The sequence below is a fragment of the Clarias gariepinus genome, chromosome 22, assembly GCF_024256425.1.
Source record: "Clarias gariepinus isolate MV-2021 ecotype Netherlands chromosome 22, CGAR_prim_01v2, whole genome shotgun sequence".
In the NCBI taxonomy this organism is placed as follows: Eukaryota; Metazoa; Chordata; class Actinopteri; order Siluriformes; family Clariidae; genus Clarias; species Clarias gariepinus.
This window is the reverse complement of record NC_071121.1, coordinates 13,105,215-13,124,156: the sequence shown is the minus strand read 5'-3', so window position 1 is coordinate 13,124,156 and position 18,942 is coordinate 13,105,215. Positions and strand designations below refer to the sequence as shown.

The following is an 18,942-nucleotide window of genomic DNA, read 5'->3' as shown; positions in this document are numbered from 1 at the left end:
GTTTGTAATCAGATACAGGCTGAAAATGTCTATAAAGCTCATGCATGGTTGCATCAACATCATCATCAAAATAGAGAGGAGTGATTACTCACACACACACACACACGCACACGCACACAGTACAGAGAATGTTTTAAATGATCTAAAAAAGAAAAAAGTATCAATTTAGATTAGTGACAAATTTAGCCAAAGGAAGAGAGCAGCTGAATTATCAGCAATTATTTTCCCACTGATGTACAGGGCACCAGTGATTCAGCTGTGTGAAGAGATGGCAATGAGGCTTGTGTTTAACGGTCATGATTGACTTTTACCTCATACGATGAGACAGAAAATGATGGTAATAGTGTTAATCATCAAAGTGAGAACTCATTACTCAACAGTGGCAGCCAACAGCGCTGAGAAAAAAGTGAAATTCAATGTTTTAATGACATTTAATGACAAAAATATATATATTTTTAAATAATGCTTATCTAGATAATTAAAATAATTAGTTATACAGCAGTGCTATAAAGCAATCGACATTTAGTATGAAGTCTTTATTTCTTCAAAATCTGCTGGATCTGGCTGGGTCTCCGTTTAAACCTAATTTAATGTTGTGCACAGAGAGGACTAATACAGATGGTGAATGTTGTCCTAATACTTTTGGCTACCATTGTTCAAGTTCAAGATTCATATATTCAAGATTAGGTTATAAATGTAGACGCAGGTACTGTAGAGTGCCTTTCAGTGGAATTGGGGGTTACCATCTGGTTAGCGTCTAACAGTGTAAGGATATATTTAATGATAGAAACATCAAAGCACTTCTGTAAGTGCTCTGATAAAAGCATCTGCCAAATGCCTAAATGTAAAGGTAAATGCTTGGGATGTATACAGAAGGGGAAAAAAATGTTCTGTTCAGAAGAAATTAGACCATATGACGCCTGCGATGTCACATATACAGCAATCGGCCATAACAATGATCAAAACCATCACCAGGTGAGCGGAACAACAGTGATCACTAATTACACACCAGCAAACTGGTGACAGGATCAGGGGCATCCAGGGGTCACCCATGCCTGCAGGCATCAAAGGGCAGCCCCTCCAGGCAATTCCACGAAAAACCAATAAGGTATAAATCTCCAGGTTGGCCAGAAAAAGAAAGGTACCAGAACATTCAGTGTACCACAGCCCACCATGCATGGTGCCCAGAAGACAACGAGCCCACAGCCGCGGACCCAGCCTCTGAACTCCCCAGATCATCATTTAATTGAACACCCACAGAATGCACCGGGCCAACAGGACAGCTCAACAGAGATCTCCCTATGCAACCCACAGCACTCAAAGGATTGGTGGCAAACTTCTTGGTGCCAGACACCACCGCACAACCCAGTGGTCTTGTGGAGTCATGGCCCAAGGAGCCAGAGCCTCCCTGGTGGCCAAGGGGAGCCTAAAAAAAGACCTAGGTAGTTTTGATGTTAACGTTCTTAATGTTATGGCTGATCGGTGTATATTTATAGCTTAATCTTGTTTAAAAGCCAAGTTTGGAAACCTGTGGTTTAGTAAAATGCATACTTAATTTAAACATGCATGTAAGCCTACAGTAGGACTGGAGACCCCTAAAACAGTCCTTATTAAAAAACAAACAGAAATGTTACATAACTATAGAGTAAAAAAAAAAAATCACATATTGATATATCTTGGCCTGAGTGCTCATTTAAACAAAATGCCTTTAGTCTTTCGGCTGCTCCCTTCAAGGGGTTGCCATATCCAATCCACACATAACTTTGGCACAGGTTTTATACCGGATGACTGACCTGATGAAACCCTTCCATTTTATCACGGCTTGGAATCGGCACTGCATCCAGTGGCTGAGGTTTGGGCATTGAGTGGGAATTGAACCCAGGCTTCCCTCATGGCTGGCAAGAAATCTACCACTGAGCCACCAATGGTGAAACAAAATGGCTTTAATTCAAACCTCAAAAACGTAAAAACAAGTAAGCTACTTGGACATAAAATGTTCTGTCTGTGGAAAGGCCAGTAATAAAAAATAAGTCTAAATAGGCAGAATGTTATTGTACAAAGCTCATATTGAAATAGTTTAATCTCATTTAATACAAAAACATACAGAAATGGTCCATGAATATACTATGTAAAGGGCTTTCCGGTTGCAAAAACTATGAGAACCCTCGATATAAAGAGCAAAGATTATTGAGCCCATTGTGGACTGTAGTGTGTGAAATGTCCTGAACATTCCACCATTGAACAGCATCTAAACCTGACCTACATTGTACTCTGTGTAAGTATGTTGAAGTACGTTTGGTCAAGTACTTTCGACTTACAGCTGAATATATTATCTCTGTCCTATACCGTCCTGCTTTAACTTGTGTGATGCAAAGATGTTCGCTTAATAAAGTGATATACGAGTTTGTGGTCTGACATATCCCACAGCTTGAATTATTTTAACTGTCATTACTGCTTGTATTAATATGAATTAATATGAGTTTCCCCCCTGCAGGTTATCTAAGTATAGTTAAAAAGATGTAAATGCTGATGACAGTCAGTAAGCGGTGAGTGTCCGCACTTATCCACCCCACAGACATTCATTTGTGCCAACAACAAACACCACACACACACACACAAACAAAAAGTCCTGTATTTTATTATGGATATGCAGAATAGCTTGTGTTGATTGGCAGCTGTTAACACTGAACCCTGAGCCTTAAATGAACCAGCGAATATATTTGTGCAAGACTGGCTTGTTTGGATGAACACTGTGTGAATTTCTGTTCTCCGTCCCGAATGTGTGGCTGGCATCTCCTTCCATACACACACACACACACACACACACATACAGGATTACTTTCTCTCCCTCTCTCTCTCTCTCTCTCTGTACAAGCACAGCGTCTGCATGCTGCACTCCACAGATAAAATTCTACACAATGCCTCTAAAGGACTCCATAAAGACTCAGAACACAATGTTTCAGTCACACGTCTTTGTTTTCATAAAGACTGAAAGGTAGATTAGTTGTGTCAGGCTGGGTTACAGTATTGTTGCTTCTGAAAGATGTTGTAAATGTGGATTCGGATGATAATTCACGCTTTCATATAATCCCATGGGGACGAGTCTCTGATGCCTCAGACGAGCATGAAATGTGATGGCTTCGTGTAAAAAAAAAAAAAAAAACGATATATAATCCACTGTTGTTTTATTTGTTTAGCATTGTCAAGTGTGTTTATATATTGCTTCTAAGTATGCTACAGTTTAATCTCCTTTCATCCTGACTTAAAAGAAGCCCCAACTATCCTGACTGCTTGCCATGAATCCCAGCAGTAAGCATGTTAAAAGAACACGAATGCATTAGGTACACACTGGAAATGTCTCCTTCGGACATTTTAAATCACTGCCTCGACAGTACACACTGGCTAATAAATGTGCTATAACCTACTGTATAAGCATGGCTGCTATCTTTCTTCAGCTGATATCTGTATCTCTGAGGTACTGTAGTAGCTTTGTGTGTGTGTGTGTGTGTGTGTGTGTGTGTGTACTCAAATGCGCAGGTGTTTTTTTCTGAGCATCTCAGAGACGGATTGTGGCATGTCAGAACAGCGCTGCCTGACCCAGATAGATGACACTTTCCAGCCTTCCAGCTTTCTCCTTCCCTCCACATCTCCCATGGGTCCATTCTCTCGTCCCTCTTTTCATATATGACTTCTCTACGGAGCAAACAGCATCCGATGCTGAGGTGAAAAAAAAAACAACAACTGTAAGCACAAATGTGCCTCAGTGAGCTTGTTCTTTATATTCCATGCGCTTTTGTTAGGAAGCACATTGTTCCTTAATCCTACAAACAGATGCAGCTCATTATACTCATTAAAGCTCTGATGATGGCTGTGAAGTCTGAGATTCTTGTTCCTCGTTGGTATAAAATGCTTCTTTTGTTTGTACACTGACCAACTTTATTTGAAAAAAAAAAAAGAAATATGGAAGAAATGTAATTAATATTCCATTCTAGATGATGGCTTATGCTTCGTGACTAGCGTTTATAGCACCACTGAGCATTAGCATATACTACAGACTACGTGTTTACTTGTGGTTCTCTTTTGTCTGCTGTCGGTTTATTTATCACTCACTCATCATCTATACTGCTTTATTCTGGATACATGGTACACCAAATTGGTGCCAAATTGATTAATCCATCGCAGGGCACACAAACGCTAATTCACACACTATGGGCAATTTGTGAAAACAGCCTAATCTGCATGTCTTTGGACTGTGGGAGGAAACCAGAGTACCAGGAGGAAACCCACCAAACACGGGGAGAACATGCAAACTCCATGCACACAGACCCCAAGGCGGGAATCGAACCAGCACCCTGGAGCTGTAGGGCGACATCGCTAACCATTAAACCATAGCGCTAGCTTTAATCATGTTATTGGAATTGTATCTCTGAGTTTTAATATGGAGTGCCCCTCCATACTTTTCAAAAGTTAGTGCCCCCTCTTTTAATTCTTTGTGGGGTTGTTTTGTGTGTAAAAACATAAAAAAAATCCTCAGATCAGAGCCGGTTGCAGTATTAGGCAAATACAACCTCAGACAAATACCACTGTATAACTTATATACATCACATTTGTTCTTCCTGTATATTTATTACCCTTTTTGTTTGAGCTACAGGTATAAGTGTAATCTAATTCACAGAAGGATCATATCCGCACAGAGATGTTTTCTCTGTCTTTAATAAATTGTTTTATTTGCCATTTAAATACTCTTAGGATCTACTTTTAGGATAGTTATTAAAAAAGACATTACATAAGGCATAAAGACATTACATCCAGATCCATTATCCTTTTTGCAGCCTTCTCACTTCTGCAACCCTGCCATGGAGTGTTTCTTCTCAAATAGGGCTCTATTATTAATAGTGAAAAATCACCTGATTATTCACTTCAATTTTATTTATATAGAGCTTTTAATAAAGGTCATTGTCTCAAAGCAGCTTCACAAAATCAAAAGAAAATTATGGAAGTGGGTATGAGTGAGAAAATTGTGCATAAATCATAATGATAATGAGCAAGCCAAGGGGGACGGTGGCAAGGAAAAACTCCCTGAGACGGCAATAGAAAGAAACCTTGAGAGGAACCAGAATCAACATGGAACCCATCCTTATTTGGGTGATAACGGATATTCTATGGTGACATACTGTATCATGTGTTAGGCAGCTGGAAGCTCAATATTACAGAAGATGACTAACATGGAGTCCAGTTCAGTTGGGGATCAGGATGGCACAAAGATGAGTCAGACAGGTGCAGAGGGCAGCGAGGGTCTGGATCACTGGGAGCTCAGGAGCAGTGTGTGTGGCCCCGAACCATCACGAAGCAGAATCCAGCTGGAGGCGGTCCTTCTCTGGATGTCTTAGGATCCTCGCAGAGTTGGCGTCTGTCTACTGGAGATGGCACAATCTCCAGATGCTTCGGCATGGGTAGTAAAAGAAAAAAAAGGTTAAAAAGAATTAGTGTAGCTGCCATTCATTATATTAGCAGCACTAGATGAGAGTGTGCATTTAAATGTACTGGAGTATAAGGTTATGGGTTAAATTACTGTATGTGTAAGCCAGGTTAAAGATAAGTTACCATTAATCGTCCTACATCATTTCCAGGGTGCTGGAGTCTGTCCTCAGGGCACAAGGCTGGGTACACCCTGGGTAAGGAACCAACCCATTACAGGGCAAAAGCACACACACTCAGACACCCACTTATACACTACAGGCAAATTGATATTGCCAATTAATCTCACGTTTTTGATCTGTGAGAGAAAAGGATATCCAGAGGTTGCCTGTAGAACATGCACACAAGGAAGATCACAAAGTGTTAACCACCAAGCAACCCTGCCTTGACCTTTATGTCCAAAATCCTACATAAAATGAAGAAGATAAATGTTTGTTAAAATTGCATCACATTTTATTTGCAATATGATAATAAAAGGCGAGTTAAAAAATATATAGAAATGTGTGTGAAGTACTGTATATTGTTTATTAAGAACCATTTCTCATAAGTGAGCAAGCCAAAATTGATCCAGTAAGTGATATCAGTTGGATAAAAATATAATGTGTATCACCAAAATAATCACTGAACAGTTTAAAAGAAGGATCTCACCTCTAAGCCTCTGAAATGCACATGTGGCAGTGAGATCTAGTTAAAACCAATGGGTGTCGCGGAAATTGCCAAACATCTGTTTGTTTTAGAGCAGATTAACTGGCATCAATCAGGCTTTAGTTCATGTAATCACAGTCCGTATGCTTAGCAAAGAGATTAACAGGCTGTAACCGGTATTTCACACGTTTCTTGTCAGCTCAGTGTCACCATTATGCTTTCATTCAAAACTCATCTAAATTGAATCTTAACTCTAATTAAAGGTAAGCAGTTATGAACGAGTTTGCATCTTGCAGATTGAAAGAACACTTCTACCTACAAATCCACCTGAGGACATAAAATGTAATGTTCAGACTGGAACCAATATAAGGTGTAGTCAAAGATGACTGAAATTGCTTCATATAATTTACATATAAACATATAACCCTGAGGCAGTCTGAAAAAAAAATGCAAAACTACAAAGAAATAAGAAAGTGGAAAGCATGTATGGAGTGCAAATGTATAAATCACTAACAAAAATAAATATGGTAATGATCATGCCTGGGTACTTAGAATTAAATGAATGCCTCTGTCTCAATGTTTCATTTTGTTATTTTGAACCTTTTATGAACAAAACATCTAATTTATACTCTCACTATAAACATTAGTGTTGTGTTCCTTGAGAACAATTCAGTCTCGAGACAACAAAACAATGGCCCAGTGCTGTCGTCAAACCAGAAGGAAATTTTATTTGTTTCAGCCTGAAATGTTTTTCAGATATCACCCAAGATCCCCCATCATGAGCTCTATCTGTATAAACCATCTATAATTATTCATTTAATGCACTACTATAAAATATGAATGCCTATCTCTGCCTGTGGAGTTATATTAAGCCTAGAAATTTCACGTGACGTTTTCACATGTACTAAAACGCATCATCTCCCCATGTTCAAACTCATACAGCACTAGAACTTGTAATGCACAGCTGTATTTGGTCTAACATCATAGTATTAGTTGAAACTAATTCTAGTTTCGAATGCATTTTATTTATCTGCTGTTTGCTTGAATCAAATCCATCCTTAGATTTAAAATCTTTTTTTTTAGTTTGTTGTTCTAATTTTGTTTTTGTATAATGAGCAAACTTTATTTAATTTCATTTACCTAATGCTTGCTCACTAGCCTCCTAATGCAGGGCTGTCAAATTGATTCCAGAAAGGGCCGGCGTGGGTGCAGGCTTTCATTCCAACCAGGCAGAAGCCACACCTGATAGTCTATTCCCGGCCAAGAACGACTAATTAAACAGGTGGAATCAGGTGTGGCTTCTGTTTGGTTGGAATGAAAGGCTGCATCCACACCAGCCCATTCTGGATCCAGTTTGGCACTGCTACCCTAATGCAATGATCTGATTACACTGCAGCACAATGGCCTATATGCAAGTCCTATGTATAACTTGTGTAATCATTTGCACAAAGGATAATACCAAAGAAGATGGTTTCTTATAGTTAATTCAAGAGAAACTTAATCTGTTAGGCTAAAAAACTATTATTACCAGCTAATGAAGATGTCAAATCCTCTGGTTTTGGTCTTTAGATAACTTCTCCATGTGCGACAACGGTCTCGTTTTGGTCTTGCCAACATACCATGCTTTGTTTTGGCTGAGATGGTCTTCAAGGCAGCGCTATAATGTTCCTAGTGTGTTTATTAAAGAATTCAGCATATATAGCCTTGTAAAGCATTTACCCTGGTTCAGTGCTACCCCCTGGTGGTGACTTTGTGGTTTGCAGTCACATTCTTGAAATCTGGAAAGCAAAGTCAATCAACCTGCTGATAAGATTTACAACTAATGATACTCATAACTGAAACTGGCTACACTGTCTAATTTAAAAGCAAGAAAGAAAATTTATCTTTCTGAGGCAAAAAGGTGCCTTTGGAATTTTGAGCCATCCTGTATACATTCACCAGGCTCTTTGCTGTAGGCATAAGCACACTTGCACATTCATGCAGTTCTGCAGACGGAAATGTCTTACTGATGAGAGAGGTCAGTGGAGAAAATCCACACTGGTTTGACCTGACAGGAAGTTTACTAGAACTCAAATAAGCATGCTTTACAACTAGGCTCTGTTTCATTAATTACTACTAGTAGATAAGCTAGCGCTCCCAAGTGGAAGGTCTCAGGTTCAACCCTGCTGTTGGGCCACCGAGCCCTTAACACTCAACTGCTCATATGTAAAATAAGATTAAATGTAAGTCGATATGAGATAAAATGTAAATGTCTGCCCAAAGCTGTAAATGTGCCGAGCAAAAAAACAAAACAAAACAAAAAAAACATGCACCATAAGGTGGATTAACTCCAACAGCAGAAAACAGATTCGGAAATTCTTGCAATATGGACTCTTTAAAGGTAAATAATAAGTGATGTAAAAAAAGAAAAATGCCTGTTTCATATCTTTAATTGTTCAGTTTAGTGATCAGATCCAGTGGATAACGGTAACATTTTACAAAAAAAAAATCTACAAAAATGGGAAGCTTGCCAGTCTAATGTACTGTACACTTCTTTAGTGTTGCATGTAGGGTCACATAGTTGCAGAATTATAACACTTTCTCAGCTTTTCAGAAAGATATTTTATTAGTTATTTGATTATCTGCAGTACACCCTGTGTCTAATCTGATCAGGATCTTGATAATGCACTTTAGGCACTTCCTAGAACAGAAAAATGTCTGGTACTGCCCTGAAGAGCTAATTTACTCACACAGTCAGGTTAATTTTTGGAAAAATCAGAGCAGGATTTATAAAAAAAAAAAATATCTACAGACTTCCAGTGGTTTCAAAAAAACCATAAAGCAGCAGAACCTTAACTCAGGGAGTCCTGAGGGGGAAAACTGCAATACACTGAGACTGGGGATGCTCATCTGGCTCTATTCCATTAACCCATTTAATTTTGAAACACACACACACGGCCTACAGAGCTGTCTCTTCCCCTCTGTGTGAGGTCTGGTCTCTCCTTCTTATGGCTGCATCCGGATGGCTCCATCCAAGCGAATCACTTCACCATTGATCATGGGGTTTTCAGCAATGGAGGTCACAAGGTGAGCGAATTCGGCAGGGTCGCCCAGGCGTGACGGGAAAGGCACCTGTCGTGCGAGGAAACTCTGCACCTTCTCAGGCAGACCAGCCAGCAGGGGCGTAGAGAACAGACCTGCAGTGTGGTAAAAAGGGATGAAACGTAATGTATGATAAGTGTGATAGATTACCCCAATACAGTATATATTCAGTAAACTTGTATTTACTGCTATTCAACACTGAAACTGTCATGTAACTAAAAGCTGATCAGTTCAACCAGAGATCAGTACAAAAAGCCAGATCAGAACCGTCTGATACTCAGTGATGCCACAAAAGTTCATAGTTTAAAAAATCTGTCTTGTAGGTATAAATGATTTTACTATTACATTAATTATGTTTTAGATTTTTTTTAATTAAATATTTAATTATTTAATTTTGTTCATATTAAATTCGCAGAGCCTTGCTTGGTTAGACTGTGAGTAACGTAGGAATACATCCTGCATTTGACCCCAGAGCAATTTCCCAAAGCTAATCCGGCTTTGATGTTTGGAAGGTGGGAAGAAATTGGAAAACCCAAAAGAAACCCATATAAACATAGAAAAAACATGCACTACAACTCCACACTAAGGAGCAACATCTTATCTGAATCTTTGCTTTGATGGTTATCTAGGTTAAAATGTTATATGTGTGCAAGCTATTAATTTCAAACAATCGCAATCTTAACAGAATATATTTTTTTAGGGGGATTTGGGTCTGGATGATGATAAGCAGTGAGTCAGCTATATTTGTTGAGGTCCAGAAAAAGGATGAAAGCCAGCTGTTTTAGCAGCTATTGCTAGCGCTGCTGCCGGCGCTGAATGACATCAGCGTGTATATTCTAGCCTAACACATACAAAAATGACTCAGATGTGATCAAAAAAATCTATTTGTGCGTTCACACAGCACTAAAAAACAACAAAAAAATCAGTTCTGTGTCAGATTTGAGTCACTTTAGGCTGATGTGAACGTAGCCTCAGGATATATATTTAAAATACCACATTTAGCAAATTTTTACATATTTCACATTCATCCATAATTTGTAAGCTCTTAAAGAGGAATTCCCTGAAATGTCAATTAGCTATAATAAAAGTTTAGATTAATAAAATGCTATAAACATGTTATGTTTAAACAGCATTTTTTGTTAAAAATATAGAAACAATTCTTTCTTTTAAAAGCATCTTTACAGCAAAACATTTAACTTGACTAGAATTATTTATAGACTAGAATTGAAGAATAAAAGCCTTATTTGCATGCATACTTTTATAATATCAGGCATCAGCTGTATTACTTAAGAAATCTTAAAAAAAGAAAGTGTTACTTTGTATTGAATATACATCTGAGCCTGTGAAAGGTAGAATGCATTACGGTCAGGTGTACAGCATGCTCAGCATCAACAGACTTGCCAACCTGGAGCAATAGTGACCACACGGATGCCCATGGGAGCGAGATCTCGAGCAATTGGTAGAGTCATTCCCACAATACCGCCTTTAGATGCAGAGTACGCAGCCTGACCCACCTAATAAACAGAGGAAAGAGAAAATGAAGTGCCACAGCAGCACTCAAAAGCACTGGAGAGCTTGGAGGTTTCAGTGTCTGATTTACCTGCCCATCAAAAGCTGCAACGCTGGCTGTGTTAATGATGCATCCTCTGTGACCATCAGAATCTGGCTCATTCTTGCCCATCATCCCTGCTGCCAGCCTTATTACATTAAAGCTGCCTGCAATATTTACCTTGATGAGATAAAAAGAACAGAAGAAAGAACCAAACAAGATAATTACTTATATTTTACTTCTTTACTTATTATTACGTTTTATATATATATATATATATATATATATATATATATATAAACATATATATGATATAATTATATATCATCATAAATAAACAATGCATACTTTGTACATGTGTACATGTTTAAGCATGTATATATATTATACACTGCGTTTCAAATTATTATGCTAAAAGTGTTTAGGAGTGATAAGGTAAGAATTTTTTTGTTTGTCAGTTGAACTCATGGATGGTGATGTGTGTCGGGGCTCTTTATATCACTGAAAGCAATTGCAGACACCTGTGCTAATTAGTTTGGCAGGTGTGTCCATTTAAAAGCAACACTACTTAAGAAGGCTGTCCCACATTATTAAGCAGCCTACATTTTCAACCAAAATGGGAAGGAAAAAGGACCTGTTGGCTGCTGAGAAGCAACAAATTGTTGAGTGTTTAGGTCAAGGCATGAGAACAATCAACATTGCCAAGACACTTTATCGCGATCATCGCACAATCAAGAAGTATGTAGCTGATTCAGAGCACACACGTGTGCGTGCTGATAAGGGAAGATTGAGGACTCTTTCCAACAGGCAATTACATCGGGTTAAAAAAGCAGCTGCAAAAATGCCTTGTCTTAGCAGCAGACAAGTTTTTGAAGCTACTGGTGCCTCCGACGTGCCTCGAACAACAAGATGCAGGGTCCTCCAGAGGTTTGCAGCTGTGCATAAGCCATCCTTTCGACCTCCCCTATCCACTGCACACAAGCAGAAACGGCTCCAGTGGGCAGAACAATACATGAAGACTAACTTCAAAACTGTTTTGTTCACTGATGAGTGCCGTGCAACCCTCGATGGTCCAGATGGATGGAGTGGTGGATGGCTGGTTGATGGCCACCCCATGCAAACAAGGCTATGGCGCCAACAAGAAGGAGGTGGAGTAATGTTTTGGGCTGGAATCATGGGGAGAGAAATTGTCAGCCCCTTTAGGATCCCTGACGGGGTAAAAATGACATCCATAAAGTATGTGGAGTTTCTTAAAGCGCAATTCCTGCCATGGTTTAAAAAGAAGAACCGTGCATTCCGCAGCAAGATCATTTTCATGCATGATAATGCACCGTCTCATGCTGCAAAGAACACATCTGCATCTCTGGCTGCTATGGGCATAAAAGGGGACAAACTTATGGCATGGCCCCCATCCTCCCCTGACCTCAAATTACCTAACCCTGGAAAATTACAATGACTGCAATTCATACAGGTAATTTGGAAAATCTAAGAAAAATATGTTTTTCATAATAATTTGGAGCGCAGTGTATATATGCTTAAACACGTACACCTTTCATTAATGACAATTCATATAACCAAGTATGCATTGTTTATTTATGATGAAACCAAACGAAGTAAAGTAGAGTGTCCTAAAGCAATTACTTCAAAGGAACATTTCACATTTAGAATAATATTTTACATCTAAAATTTATTCATGGTCAACTTCTTGATAGTCTTTCAGCTGTTCGAGTCTAGGATTTGACACAGCGGACCATTTGATCCTCACAACAGATGAGAGACCTACCACTGAGCTACCAGTGCATCTGTCTTCTGGTGGATCTAAAAACCTAACCCAGGATCACTTGGCACGAGGTAGGAGAATTCAGCCCAAATAAGTATAATCTTCATTTTCCATCAATCCATCCATCCATCTAGGGATCTCTGTAGTCCAACTAGGGACTGTGGAGGCCAATGGTGACCACGTGTGCGTATTCCCATTTTCACTATCGTAGTAGGACCTCCTGTCAACATTCACATGCACTTTCACACACTGGGGGCACACTGGACGTGCAAGGCGACAGTGCTAACAACCTCCTTTTTTACGAACAATAATCCAGTTCTACAACATTAGCGTGGTGCTTGGAGAGAGAAAAAACGTACATTAATGACCCTACTGAAGTCCTCCAGACTGTGAGGGATGTCCTTTTTGAAGTTGTATGTCTTAACGGCGACAGCAATACCAGCGCAGTTCACCGCCAAGTCCAGTCGACCAAACTTCTCCTTAGCCAAACCCACAGCTGAGAGCACATCTGACTCTGACGTCACCTGGATCAAGTAAAGCACATTAAAAAGATCAATTTATTTCCACGCCTACAACAGGCAGCTGTACAATAAAATATCTAAAAGATTTTTTACAAAGATAAATTCCAGTCTAAACAAGTCTTATGGCTTCACATGCCTGTAACAATCAGGAATACGTACCTATTTCTGTTTCAACTTATTACAATATGCTTTTATATCAGGTTCAGTAATTATGCATTAGCCAATTGAATTTTTTGCATATTTGTCACAATTAAATGAATGAGATTATCAAATTTTAATATTACACAGACACCTGACTAAATACGAAATGCAGTTTTCATTTATTTAGGGCTAAAAAGCTGTCAAAACATTCCTGACCCTATGTGAAAAAGTAACTACCCCCTAAACCTAATAACTGGCAATGAGTCGTTCACATTGCAGTGGAGGAATTTTGAATCTCAATCAGATTCAAGCCTTTTTTTTTATTTAATTTTTTTTATCATTGTCCAGCTTTATAACCTAAGTGCACTTGAGCTTGAGGTCAAGAACTCATGGCTGGACATGAAGGACTTCTCCTTCAAGATTTTCTGGTAGAGCGCAGAATTCATGGTTCCATCAATTATGGCAAGTTGTCCAGGTCCTGAACCTTTCTCACAAAGGGCCAGGTAGGTTTGTACAGTGTTTTTCCCATAATGAATTAATGAAATCATTTTAAAACTGCATTTTGTATTTACTTGAGTTATCTTTGTGTAATATTCAAATTTGTATGATGATCTCCATCATTTACTGTAAGTGTGACAAATATGCAAAAAAATGTTTTTATCAGAACTAAAAAGTAAGATACAATGTTCGCCTAAAATCTAAAGCCTTGGGATGACAAAGATACTTTAACTGAATAGTGGTACTTACATCAGCTGGAGCGAATGCACAGCGCTCGCCAAGACCTGCAGCCACACTCTGGCCATCTGAGCTGGGCAAGTCAAGGATTACAGCGCTCGCTCCATGCTTGATCAGCCTCTCCACTGTTGCCTTGCCCAAACCTGAGGCGCCTCCTGTGACCAGCCCCACCATACCCTTAAAACATAGAACAAAACAAGGGCGTACAGACAGACAGAATTAACTATTTTCACCTAGACGAGATACAGACACTTTCTACTGCTGTATCATAAACATGCAATCATATTAGTAGGACACAAAGTAAGACTTAAGTATTAGTACTTGGGTAATAAATATACATTGAAATGGACACAGAAATCGAGGGCAGTCCCTTCCACCCTTCCACCATTTAGGTGCTCTGGATCCACTGCAACCCTGACCAGAAAATAGTGGTTACCAAAAAAAAAAAAAAGCATGAATAATGATTTGCCACCTCACATCTATATCTGATTTGCCTCTCAGTTCAAACTATATCTGGGATTGCTGTTCTTATATAATTCCTTGCTGTATCCATGTGGCTTTTCTCCAGTTTTTTCCAAAATTCCCAAAATCATTCGAGGAGGTGAAACAATGTCTCCAAGTTATCTCAATTTGTGAATTCATTTATTCATTGTTGTTGGAGGTCGCAACAAAGCGCAACAGCTTGGGTTACGCGTTGGATGGCCTTTCTTAAGGAACCGTCCTATTTTATACGGGCTTGGGCCCGGCACTGCATCCAGTGACTGGGGTTTGGGCAGTGGGTGGAAATTGAACCCGCATGACCTGCAAGGCGAGAATCCTACCACTGATCTACCCATGCCCAAATTCCTTCATTCATCTGTATACTGCTTATCCTGATACAGGGTCGTGATGTACCTGCAACTTATCCCAGGAGACTTTGGGCATGAGGCAGGGTACAGCCATTGTAGGACACACACACACACACACACACAACCTGCGATTTGGGAACGGCAGTTAGCCTAATCGACATGTCTTTGGACTGCATGGGGAGAACCACACACAGACCTGAGGAAGGAATCGAACCCTTAACCCTGGAGGTGCGTTCCCCAGTGCCACCCAAGTGGTGATCATGTGTGTGCATCGTGCCCTGTGATGGACTGGCATCCCCTACAGGATGTCTCACCTTGCAGACCCCAACAATATTAAAGCAGTTACTGAAGATGAATGAATGAATAAATGAAATAGAGAAATTGATGGATATACTTAAATGATCCCATGTGGAAGGTGTAATGGACAAAAACTTTGCAGGAAGTCCAGTTTAATAAGTAAGTAATAGTGTTAGGAGAGGGCATGTTCAGATTGACCTCACCAGCGCTACACATCAGCATGTTTCAGCTCTTATTACAGAAACACGCAGGGGTCTGTACCCCCTCAGGTGAGGTTCGGCTCCGTATCCTAACTGACACACTGTGCACGCGATGCTGTAGTGAATTAGCAGAAGCTACAGGCTATAGCTTAAAGCTCACTCACCGGCTCTGCACTAGCAGCACCATACTGTCTATCTGCTTACTATGACACAAATACGGCGTCGAAAATTTACCTTTAACTTAGAAGCAATGCTTCAATATGTATATCACAGAATATAACGCCGCTTGGATATATGGGTTATTCATTATTCTCATTCAACTGCTTTCTCACCTTGAGATTTCTGATGTTCGCCATGTTTGCAGACGGCACCGCTTCCGCGTCAGAAACACGTCATTAAAAAAAACGACACAAACTAAGTTTCAGACCAATCACGGACACGTACACTGCCCCTCCCTTTATCCTATTGGCTAAGGGTTATTTGATTGACACGCGCTCAATCACGCAGAATAAAGACAAGGGTCGTTAAGGTCACTAATGCACTTGTGTATGGTTATACCACCATATACTGATGTTTATTAACACAACACAGAATTATAAATTAATTCTTAACTGATTCCTAAAAATATTACAATTTTAACTACTTAAAAAATTACTAATTTTTCCAAACGAAAACAGGAGATTTCTATAGATATTAAAACATACACCAAGCCAATACTAGCAGTAGGTCTGTGCAGTAATCATCACAGCAGGTTACCTGGTGTGTATCCCTCAGATTATCATTACACAATGATGTCCGTGTGAGCTTCCTTCAGGTTGTCAGATTTCCTCCTACCTCCAAAATCATAGCAAAAAAGGTAGACTGGTTGGACTAACTTAGTCACCCTGGGGTTTGTGTCTGTGTGGCTGCTCTGCTGCTCCGGATTCAGTCCAAACCTGATCATAAAATTAGAGTGCTTATAAAAGATAAATGATTCGATGAGAATCATCCATCCATCACACCCATATACATTCAAATTTAAGCATCTCAATTTTATTTTGTAAAATTTTAGTTTTGACGCTCATTTCAAAAAGTGAAATATTTCAAGCCTTTTTTTCTTTTTGATTACTACAGCTTATGAAAATAAAATCAGTATCTAATATTGTATTATTTAAAGATTAAGTAAATTACAATACAGTATATTGTGCATCACTTTGTTTAATTTAATACAAAAAACATGATCAGACTGCTGCCTTGACAATCGTCCAGAAGACGATCATCGACACCCTGCACCAACAAGAAAAGCCACATAAAATAATCACTTTCTGTTCAGAGTGCTTTATTGAAAAATGCTTATTTATGGGAAGCTGAACGATAAGGAAGTGTGGTTGGAAAAGGTACACTAAGAAAACTTCAGGAGCTTCACCAGAAGTGGAGTGAGGCTGGAGTCAGTGTATGAAGAGCTATCATGCACAGATGTCTTCAGGAAATGGGCTACAACTGTTACATTCCTTATCTAAACCTGGGTTTAATGTTCTCTTTACAAATTAAAGTAAATTTTGTTTTTCATTTGGAAATGTTTAAAAAAATAAGAATTGAGAGGCACAGAATGCAAGTTGCTTTATGTCTACGGTGAATTTTTCTCATCAGTGATAATTTTAGGTGCCATGTCTTCTGCTGGTGTTGGTCCACTGTTATTTATCAAGTCGGAAGTTAACACTTTTTTTTTTATTATATAATCTTACAATAAAAGGGCAAAGATAAACTTATGTCGTTTATTGAAATTGCTCCATGAAGAAAAGACAACATAACATCCAGAAGCAATACATAATACTATTGATGATGAAATTTTTTTTACAGTAATTGCTGCTGTTCAGGACTCTGGCATGGAAGGCAGTAAGATGTATAGTTATCTCCAAAAAAAGGGCAAATCATAGCAAGTCCCTAAAACAACACAACTTACTACCTCAACACAACCAAGCCACACATGGACACATTCTATCCTTCACATTAGATCAAAGCATGAGTATTTAATTTTCTCTTCTCCCATAATGGAGCGCAGGATGCAACGCAGTAGCCGTGAGAAAGACAGTAGACTGTATAGTTATCTCCTAGATCTGGTGTGATCCCAAACTATACAAACTACTACCTCAGCTCACAACCCCCAGCACCACTGTCCACAATCCAGGCACCATGGCAGAAGGACCCACAGATGTAGTCTCTTCAGTATCGTATATACATCAGGTGAAAGAATAGTAAACAGAAAAAAGTGCTGAATGTGCATTTTGAGAGGTGAAGATTTATCAAAGTAAGCAAGAGAAAAATTTACATTTTAGATTTACATACATTATATTTAACATTGTAGTTATACAAACTTAAAGTTGCAAAATTTATTTGCTCAAATAGACTAGAGTCTAGCCTTTATGCTGAGTGAAATAATCTATTTCTCAGTCTCTATGCATTTTTTTCATACCTAGAGGTGTTAGAACACATGTTTAATTAAAGGTATCACAGTATATACATTATATAATTATACAGTATATACATTATATCCAAAGAGGAGTTTTTATTAATCATTACTGAACCGACACCAACAGTAGAGAAGAAATACCGGCTGCGTTCAGATGCAAAATCATCTTTCCAAAGCTCGGCCAAACTGTTCACACCATCTTTAGGAAAACATGGGTGGATCCTCAGCATGAGCCTAGACAGAAAAACACAACAAACAAAAACTGATATTTAAGGAGGCACAAAGAAAACTAAGGAAAAAGGCAGGTTAAACTAAAGGCACTTTCATTTATAATGAAATGGATAAATAACTGCTTTTAAGCAAATCTGGACCCTCATCTCAAAATACAAATATATACAGGTAATGGTTTATTAAAGCAGTCTTCGCTCTTTGACAGGAATACAATGAAATGGTGTACATGCATACTAACAATTTATGCTTTAGATTTTTAGCACCTGTTAATGCATAATGAACAAGCACAAAAGTTTCATTTTAGTAGCTACAAACTGATTTAATTTTGACAGTAATATTTTCCCACCAAGTGCTTGAATATGAAACAGATGCAATAAACAGAAGTCTTTAGCAGATTTGCCCGATTTAATGGATTATCCAAATTTGTAAATGTTTTGTTGGTCAATTTGATTAACTGAACTGATTCATCAGTTTTAAATTCAGAATTGATTCACACTTTGTTTACATAAAAATTAAAACATTAAAAGCTCTAACTCTAGCTAACTAACTCTGAACTAATTGTTTAAATTCTAAAATGAATGAACCAGCAACTTTTTACACTTTCATCAAATTTATGAGTGATTGCACAATACTTCCACAGACTGGACCGCAGTAAGAAGCATAGGATTGTTAGAGAGAAAAGGCAGGGGATTGTCTGTTTGTCTGGTTTGCCCCCCAAACATTTTTCCCATTAACTAACTCATTACCATGAAACAGATGCAATAAACAGAGGTCTGTTATTTCTTCAAATACATAATGCTGTGACAAATTGTAATTCATAATTATACCACAAGGCGGCTCTGTGATGACCTCAGCATGTGCCATGGTTTCCTAAGAGAAGGACTGCACTTTTGCCTTACTTTAAGCACAAAATGCAATGGATTATAAAATGTTCACCAACATGACCAAGTAACAAATAAGAACCTTAAAAATGAGTTGACAGCTATT

General features: G+C 38.7%; 1 protein-coding gene across 1 annotated transcript; it reads right to left on the bottom strand.

Moving 5' to 3' along the window:
- Positions 1 to 8,534: 8,534 nt before the first annotated feature.
- hsd17b10 (hydroxysteroid (17-beta) dehydrogenase 10) lies at positions 8,535 to 15,667 on the bottom strand. The gene is made up of 6 exons (XM_053481895.1): positions 15,608 to 15,667; positions 13,943 to 14,107; positions 12,893 to 13,057; positions 10,805 to 10,933; positions 10,610 to 10,718; positions 8,535 to 9,299 (listed from the first exon to the last, which is right to left on the bottom strand). Exons 1-6 carry the CDS (start codon positions 15,629 to 15,631, stop codon positions 9,109 to 9,111), a joined length of 783 nt encoding a protein of 260 aa, XP_053337870.1. The 5' UTR covers positions 15,632 to 15,667; the 3' UTR covers positions 8,535 to 9,108.
- Between the last annotated feature and the right edge of the window lie 3,275 nt (positions 15,668 to 18,942).